This window comes from Sphaerodactylus townsendi, unplaced genomic scaffold, assembly GCF_021028975.2.
Source record: "Sphaerodactylus townsendi isolate TG3544 unplaced genomic scaffold, MPM_Stown_v2.3 scaffold_1542, whole genome shotgun sequence".
Taxonomy (NCBI): domain Eukaryota; kingdom Metazoa; phylum Chordata; class Lepidosauria; order Squamata; family Sphaerodactylidae; genus Sphaerodactylus; species Sphaerodactylus townsendi.
This window is the reverse complement of record NW_025950115.1, coordinates 1-10,315: the sequence shown is the minus strand read 5'-3', so window position 1 is coordinate 10,315 and position 10,315 is coordinate 1. Positions and strand designations below refer to the sequence as shown.

At 52.1% G+C, this 10,315-nt stretch overlaps 1 protein-coding gene across 1 annotated transcript; it reads left to right on the top strand.

Annotated features, from left to right (window-relative positions):
* Positions 1–814: 814 nt before the first annotated feature.
* On the top strand, positions 815–7,665 carry LOC125424940 (probable ubiquitin carboxyl-terminal hydrolase MINDY-4; the record flags this gene model as incomplete). The annotated part of the gene is made up of 5 exons (XM_048482375.1): positions 815–1,074; positions 2,035–2,093; positions 3,179–3,288; positions 5,682–5,798; positions 7,574–7,665. Coding segments are annotated over exons 1-5 (638 nt in total), but the record flags the coding sequence as incomplete, so codon positions are not given.
* Positions 7,666–10,315: the final 2,650 nt, after the last annotated feature.

Genomic DNA, 10,315 nt, shown 5'->3' with positions numbered 1-10,315 from the left:
TTCCCCCAAGTTGTTCGGGGCACGATTCTTTGGAGTTCTCCTAGAGATGTCCAGCAGCTGCATGTCATAAGCATTTGACGTAGTCTTATACAGCGAGTATATCCCAAACTCTATATTTTAACTGGAAAAGTGGGGGGGTCGTCTTATACGCCCAGTCGTCTTATACGCCGGTATATACGGGGTACATTGAATTGGGAACGCACCTCAATTACATAGATAATAGTCCCTGGACAGGCAGCGCCTTCTCCTGGAGGCGATCTCGGGCATCTTGGATTGGGTGATTTCCAACCTATACTCAGGGAGGCAGGACTAAATGATGTCACTTCCTGTAGAGGCTGGAATCCATCTTAGATCCCCAGTATTACTTCCTGCCTAGCAGGGAGCGCAGTGCTTGTGAGAGGGCTCCAAGCTACTTGTATTTCTCTACCTTATTTCTACCTTATTTCTACCTTATTTCTCTCAGCTTACTTCTATTCTCACGTGTGTTCTGTGTGTCTGTTTCTGTCGGCTCCTGTCCTCTTGTGAATCAGCCTGTCAGTTTGTGAATCAGCCTGTCAGTTTTTTCCAACTGTCAGTTTTTCCCACCTTAACGGGCCGCCTTAAAATGGCCGCCCATGGAATCTACGCTCGCTCCTTCTCACCCCCGCCTGAGTCTTTTGGCAAGACCGCGGCAGAGGGCACTCGGGCAGCAACCCGAAGGGGGCATCAGAAGAGCAACAGTCAGGAGTCCTCGGCTGAGGCTCCGTCCACTTCTTCTTCTGCCGCATCGAAGGCGGCGGCGGCGGCGGCGGCGGCTTCGGCGCCCCCGCAGGAGATGGCGCAGGCCGGAAAGAACAAAGCCCCTGCCGCCAAGAAATCGCGCCTAGAGCCCTCCCGGGCTATGCCAAGGCGCAGGAGCACCAGCGTCCCAGTCCGGGCCGCGGAAGGTGTAGCTCCGCACTCCCCCCCACGCTCCCAATTTTTAAGTGTTAGCCACGCCAGCGGCGGTGGCGCGGGGGAGCGTCGCGGGACCCAGGAGCGAGCGGATGATCAAACGGCCTCCCGGCAGTCTCCTCATAGATCTTCGCGACTCAGGCAAGATCAGAGGGGCCCGGTGGGGGAGGGAAGTCCCCAGCGCGAACCTGCTCCAACCCTTTCAGACCCTGCATCCTGGGCTAGCATGCCTGCTCCCGAGCTAATGAGTATGTTCAGGGCTGCAATGAGGGAAGAGATCTCCCTCCATGACAAGAAAAAAGAAAGTAGACGCAGAGGGAGACGCAGGTCCCGTTCTAGGAGGGGTGGTAGACGCAGACGTTCATCTAGCTCTTCTTCCAATTCCCCCACCATCCCCCAGCCCTCCACCTCCACTTATAGAGATCCCCTTAATGAATATGGGGAGGAGGAATTCAGTGAGGTGGAAGTGGGACATTCCTCAGAGCATTTCTCTGAAGGGGAGGAGGACATCGCTGAGCCAAAAGAAAAACTTATCAGATTTTTTAGAAAGGAGGATTTAGCCTTGATTATGTCAAAAACTATTTCCACTTTAGAACTCCAGGATTCAGCAGACGCTGAGGACCCTGAGGGTCTCCCATCCTCCAAGAGAACAGTTAAAGGTGTCCCTAAAGGGGCCACAAAAATTTTCCCCCAGACGGAGGATGTCCCAGAAGCTTTTCCACTACCCGAGTACTTTGAAAAGAATTTAAAAAAGCAATGGGTGAATCTGGAGGCTAGTAAGAGTTGCCCGTCACATCTCAAGAGTCTATATATACTGCCCGAACACATACATAACATCATTAAAACTCCCCTAATTGATGCACCTGTGGTTGCCCTCCAATCTGGTGGATTAGTCACCAAGGACGGGGAGGGTTCCCTAAGGGATGCCGCAGACCGCAGGGCCGACGTTTTCCTGAAAAGGATTCATGACAGACTTGCCCTTACCATTAGGGCTCTAGCCCCTTCTTCCACCATGGCCCTTCAATAACCTTCAATAAAGTGTCCAGTGTGGTGGTGGGGTCTTTTTGTGGTAATTTGTTGCTTAATTTGTTTTCAATCCAGAAAGACTCTGGCGTCCATTTCCAGTCAAGGCAGCTGCGGGGAGGAGGCTTTGGAGCTAGGTACGTGGTCTCACACTCTTCCCAGGTTTTTCTGGAGCAGCTTTGGGCTTGATGTCACTTTTCAGGGAAAGCTCCGTGAAATGAGGTCCCACAATCTCCCCGGACAATTTCCCTTCATTGGTAAAGCTAAAAATTTTTTGCCTAGTGCTTGGCCTAAATCCGCTCACCTGAAAATTTAAACGTGTGTCCATTAAACTTTTCTGACCCAGGGCAAAACCCTCAACATTACACCCAGAGGTGGGATCCAGCAGGTTCTCACAGGTTCCCGAGAGTAGGTTACTAATTATTTGTGTGTGCCGAGAGGGGGTTACTAATTGGTGATTTTGCCATGTGATTTTTGTCTTAGTTACGCCCCTCCTCTCAGCAGTAGCGCGCAGAACTGGAAGCAGTCTAGCAGGAGGTGCACCGGCGTGCGTGGCAGCCTGCGCCTGCGTGCATTCGTTTCTTGCTCAAGGACCGGCGCAGTGGCTGCATCCTTGCCACAGCCCAGCCCAGCAATGCCCCGCCCCGGAATGCCCAGTCACGCCCCCGTCGTGTTCTGCCCAGCCCCATTGGCGCTACACCACAGTTTGAATCCCACCACCATGGGAACCTGTTACTGAAATTTTTGGATCCCACCACTGATTACACCCACTTTAATATGGTTGAGTTCACAGCTGCCAGTTCTTGAGCTGGTTGCTGGCCTTTCATTACAATTTGACCCTCACCCAGAGGCCTGGGATGTTGTAATGTACCCGCGTAGTATTCCTGCGGATCCCAGCAGGGCTGCTTTCTGAATCTGGCAGATGTTGATTTTGTCGATTCGAAGATGTTTCAAGTTCTGCCCGAGTGTTTTCAGGATGGCGCCCAGGACGCCGATTACCACTGGGACAACCACAGCTGGTTTGTGCCATAGACGCTGAAGCTCGATTTTCAAATCGTGACCTTCTCGTGTTTTTTTCAATGACCCTGCTGTCACCGGGTACTGCTATGTCGATGATGGTCACTTTCTTGTCCTTGATCACAATGACGTCAGGTATATGACATGCCAACACTTTGTCCGTTTGGATTCGAAATACCGTGTTCTCCCTCTCCCCAACCTGCAGTTGACGTCGAGGACGAAGTACCTGCTGTGGAGGTTTCCAAGATCTCTGATCCATCCGCGATGGTTGTGCTCCAACTGAAGTCAAAACCTATTGACTTTTGTCTAGCCAGAGTAAGTGATGCGACATCCCATACAAATGGTAGCTGTTGCAACCAACACAGGAGTAGAACGGTACAATCACAGGCCTCTCCCACACATGGAGAATAACGTACTTTCAATCCACTTTCAGTGCACTTTTGCAGCTGGATTTTACTGTGCAAAGTAGCAAAATCCACTTGCAAATGTGCACCGGGGAGCTAATCTGCATATTGGACTATCTGGACTTTTTCTTTCTTTTTGGTATTTGCACAATGGTGGTGTGAGACTAGCGTTTTGGCCACAGAGGTCGAATCCCCACTTGAAATTTGCACGCAGATCCAAACCTGTTCATTGTGAAACTGTGTGAAACCCTCTTCATCGGAGTTTCTCCCTCCCCACCGCAGCAAGCACAGAGCAGACACGCCCAGTTGCAGGACTCTTAGCAATCCCCACTACCAGGCTAGCTCGCTTCACCGCTCTCCCCAATTGGCTGGCGTGCCTTGATGGGGCGGGACCTTTTCCCACTGCGGAAACGTACATTGTAGGGAGGTGATAAAAAAACACCAGCGTGTAAAAGTTTAACGTTTAACTGTTTAGCTGTGCAAACAGTTAATCGTTACCTGTGTAAATCAGGAATGATTCAAAGTTACACGTTTGACTGCTTAATGTTTACATCCCCTTCTGCTGGCCGATCGCAAAAGTGGAAATGAAATCAAGGAAAGGCTACGTGTGCATCGCAGTGCTGATTGGTTGCCCAAATTCTGCGTCACACTCCAGGGTGGGAAACAAGTCAGGGTTTCAACCCTCATCCCTCCCCTCGGATCGGCGCTGAACTGTTTTAATGGGGTCTGTGCCACTTGCAACCAGGTCCTGCCGGAACGCGGATTAACGGGGAGAACGAGCGCCAGAAACAGAATCTGCCACGCAAGCAATGGGGAGGTCGTCCCTCAAACCTGGATAGTTTGTGTTCTGAAACCTGGCTAAGACGGTAGTGGGTAGTCTCACATAGGACTTTGATCCTTGCGTTTCATTTCTGTTCATTGCTAGAATAAATTTGCACGTTTGTTAGCAACTTTTTTGCTTATTTTTGTAGCCTGGGCGTAATGATTTTGCTGGTTGTTGCCTTGTGTGCAGGCTATGCCCAAATCATCGTTGTTAATCCTAGTAAAATGCCAGAGTCCACACCCCAAGTCGGCCAGCTCCTCTGAAGGAACTGCTTTCTGTAGTCTGGAGATCAGTGGTGTTACCAAGCACTCTCCAGGATCTACCTGGAGGTTGGGAATCCTAGTACAATGCCACAGAGTCCACCCTCCAAAGCAGTTGTTTTATCCAGGGGAACTGAGAGCCAGTGTTGTGTAATGGTAAAGAGCAGGTGGATTCTAATCTGGAGGAACTGGATTGAATTCCCCACTCCTCCACCTGAGTGGCAGAGGCTTACCTGGTGAACCAGATGTGTTTCTGCACTCCTGCATTTCCTGCTGCATGACCTGGGGCTAGTCACAGTTCTCTCAGAACTCTCTTAGCCCCACCTGCCTCACAGGGTGTCTGTTGTGGGGAGAGGAACGGAAAGGAGCTTGTAAGCCACCTTGAGTCTCCTTACAGGAGAGAAAGGTGGGATATAAATCCAAACTCTTCTTCTGATCTCTGCTGTTTGGAGGTCAGTTATAATTCTGGGTCCCAACCTACTTCCTGGTTTGGAAACCATCCAGGAAACACCACACATGGCACGATGGGCCAAGTACAAGGCATATCCTCAAAAGCGAGGGCTGGTTACCCGCTCTGCACACCAGTGATTAGATAAAGCAAGCTAATGGCCTGTCATTTCACAGAGCTGGAAAACAGCCTACGTACAGGACTGGCCGTGGAGAACTATTTACCCCTGACAGAGGAATGAAGAAAAACAATACAAATTGAATTAAAAATGCCAATTAAGACAAACATTCAGGAGCAGACGGGGGCAGAACCGTCTGGCTTCTGGAAAGAGCAGTTTGCAGCTTTATTATGTTACTGGCCTCTCGCAGAAACCCAACGACCTTCTCTTTGCCTTGTGATTAGGCCTGACGTGGGCTTCCTGAAAATGATTTAGGGTGCTCGGAGCCCCCTCCCCACCCCAGGCAGAAAACCCGCATAGTGGCCCTGACACAGAACGGTTTACGCCAAGGGAACATTGTCAGGAAAGGAAAAGCTGACTCGAGTGAATAATCCAGCGACGTACAGTATTTACAAAACAGGGAATTAAAAGAGCGGAGCAGCGGGCTGAGATGCGGCGCTATCACGTTTCTCCTTTCTTCTTGGAAAAGCGCTGTAAAAATAGATCTCCATTTGCCTTCCTTTCGTACACAGAGACTGGGAGGGAGGGTGTTCTCTCCCCTTCCCTTTTCACTCATGCTGCCCCCCTCCCCCCTTTCTATTTCCTCTTAATTAAGGACCTGAAAATCTTATTGTTCGGCTCCAGCCTCGGCTGCTTCAGCGAGGAGTGGAAAATTCAGAGCTTCGTTTTCAGCGATGTGCCGGAGCTCAAGTATGGCATCGTGCAAAGAAAGGTAATGCTCTAGCATGGCGGCGGAGGACTTTGGACAAACGTCGGGACACTTTTTATGCCGGTGTGGTGTCGTGGTTAAGAGCAGGCACACTCTAATCTGGAGAACCGGGTTTGATCCCCCGCTCTGCCACTTGAGCTGTGGAGGCTTATCTGGGGAACTAGATTAGCTTGTGCACTCGAACACATGCCAGCTGGGTGACCTTGGGCTAGTCACAGTTCTTTGGAGCTCTCTCAACCCCACCTACCTCACAGGGTGTTTGTTGTGAGGGGGGAAGGGAAAGGAGATAGTCAGCCCCTTTGAGTCTCCTTACAGGAGAGAAAGGGGGATATAAATCCAAACTCTTCTTCTTCTTTTTGGGGCTACGGCTCATTGGAATTAACAGGGGTGGTGCACAAGTAGACTTGGGGGGGATTGAATAAGGGTTGCACATGATTTGGTGGGGAAGATACAGCTGTTGCACATAAGGAGGCCGGGCACATTCCCACTGGTGGGGTCCGATGCCACCGACAACATTAGAACTTCAGAAGAGGCCCTCTGGCTCCAGCCAATGGTCCATCTAGTCCAACATCGTATGTCACAGAGTGACCAAGCAGTTTCCCTGGAGAGCCAACGACAGGGCACAGAGGCCCATTCTGCCTCTTGGCACTGGGAGTCAAAGGTTGACTGCCTCTGTACATGGAGGCTCTCCCCTTAGTTGTCGGAGCTAGTAGCCACTGACAGATCTCTGCGAATCTGACTTTTAAAGCTGTCTATGGCCCTTTCCCCACTTACCTTAAGCCCCGTGCTACTCTCCTCAAGTAGCGTGGGGTCCCGTGGCACTCCCCACTACAGGGGCGGCGACAATGCAGCCGGCCCGACGCTTCCGCTCTCGTGCCCCCTCAGCGTGCGGCATCCCTGGCGCTGCTAGAAACGGCACCTTTTGATGACCCCACGCTCATGGGGACGCCCGGGCGCGTGCCAGAGATGCCGCGCGCCGAGAGTAGCGCGCAGCAAAGGGCAGCAAAGGTAAGTGGGGAAATGCCCTATGCCTGGTAGAAGATAGAGGCTAGCAGGGCGCACCCTGGCGAGAAGGCGCTGAGGCTTCCTGTCTTGCCTGGGGCACACACCCTGGCTTGTCCCACCCTAGATACGCCATGCTTCTTGGGGCCTCCAGGCCTAACCGAGGAACCAGAACATAATTCAAAGAACCGGCAAGGCTAATGCAGGAACTCCACGCATCCATGTTATCCCACCGAACCTGAAACCTTCAATGCCAAACAGATGTTCAACCGCCAAGCCCATTGCCCAAAACACTTTCTGCAGATGTCATCCAGGAATTGTTCCAGTCAGCGCTCCAGAATGAAATCCAAAGCCCCCCTCCCTCTAACATCAGTTCCCGCTGAAATTGGCCGAACTTCTAAACAAAATCCAGGCAGGGCCGGAGCGGTAGGCCTTCGGGCACGCTGCAGAAAACCCTGCCCTCGGTGACATTTGCTCAGGTGATTTGGCCGCCAGGAAATTGGGAGGTTGTTTTCTTTCTCGAAAGCAGGACAAAAGCAACGGCGTCCGTCCCCCGTGATGTTATCGCGGCTTGCGTACACTGGGGGTTTTTCTCAGGGAAATGGGAAGGGATGAAGACCACACTTACTGTTATGAATGCAGCAGTGGAAATGCATGTAATCTTATGGTCAAAACAGAGAAGAAACAAATGGGATCTGGCTCTCTGGAATGCCAAATACTAGCCTCAAACAACCCCCTCTGTTTGCCTTTCTCCTTCTCATGACCCCTCCGTCTAGGGGGGACCGTGCGGGGTCCTGGCCGCCGTCCAAGGCTGTGTCCTGCGACATCTTATCTTCGGAGACAGCGGCGGGAACAGCGGCGACGCTTGGTAAGTCAACACGTCCCCAAGGCGGGGGCGTTTTCTATTCCAAATCGGATGACAATCCCCTCTATTGTTGTGAGGGGGGGGGGCTTTCTGATCCGACCCGATAGAGGAAGATAAAATGTCAGTGGATGCACTCACATTGACTGAGGTTACAAGCTTGAATCGAAAAACCAATCAAAACACAGTTCTCATAATATCAGATTTTGCTTGGGGTTTTTTTTGGTTTGGGCCAATCCGGCCATATCTGACAACGGCAACCTTGTAGGCAGAGTTGGGATCCAGCAGGTTCTCACAGGTTCCCAAGAGTAGGGGGTTGCTAATTGGTGATTTTGCCACGTGATTTTGGCCTTAGTTACGCCCCTCTCAGCAGTAGCGCGCAGAACTGGAAGCAGTCTAGCAGGAGGTGAACCGGCGTGCGTGACAGCCTGCGCCTGAGTGCATTCGTTTCCCGCCGAAGGACCGGCGCAGTGGCTGCGTCCTTGCCACAGCCCCGCCCAGGAATGCCCCGCCCCTGGAATGCCCGGCCACGCCTCCGTCGTGCCCCGCCCAGCCCCATTGGCGCTATGCCACAGTTTGAATCCCACCACCATGGGAACCTGTTACTAAAATTTTTAGATCCCACCACTGCATGTAGGGTTTTCAAGGCAAGAGAAGTTCAGGGGATGTTTGGCGCTGCCTGCCTCAGTGTAGCAACCCTGGAACTGGTGATCTCCCATCCAAACGTTTGAAAACAATCTTTAAAAATGGCAGGTTACAGCGTCTCGGTTTATCAACAAACCAAACTCCTTAAAAACGCAGTCATTTCAACCAATACAGTCCTAACAAGGCTGTGAAAAACAGCTGGGAGAGTGCTCAACTCCCCAAGCGAGCATTAACAGGCTCTGCCCTTTAAACAGTAAAACATTTTCAATAATAAAAAAGGATAATAAAAGGATATGCCGAGAGATAAAAACTAAGCAGGGTCAAAAAAAAGTTTAAAACTTATCTTAAAAGTTGGAGGAGCTCAACAGAGCAACCGCTCCCCGCCCAACTGTTAAGCAGGGCTGACCCTGCTTCGCTTCGTAAGATCTGACCAGGTCAGGCTAGTCCGGACCATTTGGGTCAGGTCAGACAAACTGGTGGTTTGCCAGTGCCATCCCTTGCAGAGCAACCCTGCCGTTTCTTGGCAGCCTCCCCTCCAAATACGAACGGGGCCAACCCAGCTTAGCTTCTGAGATCTGAACAGACCAAGCTGTCCAGATTTGTCGACCCCTGCAACGACCAGACTCTTGGGTTCAGAAATGAGTTAATTGGCAGGATTTCACGAACCGCGTGCCTGCTGGCTTTGCTGGAGCTGAGTTCCACCACGTTTCTTGGATAATACCTGTTCTTTGAACATCCCTGCAGCCCCCCCCCCCCCTCCCAGGACCCCAGCAGGGTGAAATCGTTAGCAGCATTCTCAAGCAGCTCCGTCTCCGAAGCCAAGCCAGAGATAAGGTGGGCTTGGCTGGCCCAAAAGATGAGGAAGTTACTGCCTTCACAGAGCAAAAGGAAACAAGCCAGAGGTTCCCATGTGGCCACCTGCTCCTGGCCCACCTCGCCTTGGGCCTTTCCCCACTTACCTTAAGCCCCGTGCTACTCTCCTCAAGTAGCGCGGGGTCCCCTGGCACTCCCCACGACAGGGGCGGTGACAGCGCAGCCGCCCCGACGCTGCCGCTGTCGCGCCCCCTCAGCGCGCAGCATCCCTGGTGCTCTTGTAAACGGCGCCTTTTGATGACTCCATGCTTGTGGGGACGCCCGGGCGCGCGCCAGGGATGCCGTGCGCTGAGAGCAGCGCGCGGCGTAGGGGAGATCCTGGTGAGTGGGGAAACGCCCCTTGTCTCACAGCAAGGTTTTGCCCCGGGCACCATTTTCCCTTGCTCCGCCTCTGATGGTCTCCCATCTAGGTACATTCTGCCTCAGTTCTACTGTAGGACGCAGCCCTCCATCTTTTCAGAATCCCGACCTCTGAAAACAGATTGAGAGAGGTGGCCAAAATAAAGTACAGCCAAAGGTTCTTATCTTCCCGCTTCTCCATCCTCCTTTGTCAGAGGCTTCAGGCCAGAGGTGGGATGCAGCCTATTCGCACCTATTCAGTCGAACCGGTTATTAAAATTTTCTCAGTTCAGAGAACCGGTTGTTAATGATTAACTCCACTAGGGACAAGGGGGTAATCTCTGTCCCTGGGTACAATAAATCTCGTCAAGTGAGAAATGCAAAATCGGCCCCCTGCGGCCCTCCTTCCCCCCTGGTACCCCACCCCTACCCCCCACCTCACGCGCCCACCCCCACCCCCACACACTTACCTTCATTTCAGAGCGAGATGGGAATTGGCAGACAATCCCTAACTTGTCTCTTTTCTGCAGCCAATAGCTTTTGCCCTTAGCAAAAATGGCTACAGTAATAGCCAAGAAAAAGGGAACGGCACCAGGGGCGCACGTGCCCTGCGCCCTTGCCACAGCCCCGCCCAGCCCCATTGGCGCTACGCCACTGTTTGAATCCCACCACCATTGGAACCTGATATTAAATTTTTTGGATCCCACCACTGCTTCAGGCTTTCCGTTCCTGCTTTGTTTCTTCCTAGGTCCATGGTGGTGAACCTTTGGCACTCCAGATGTTATGGACTACAATTCCC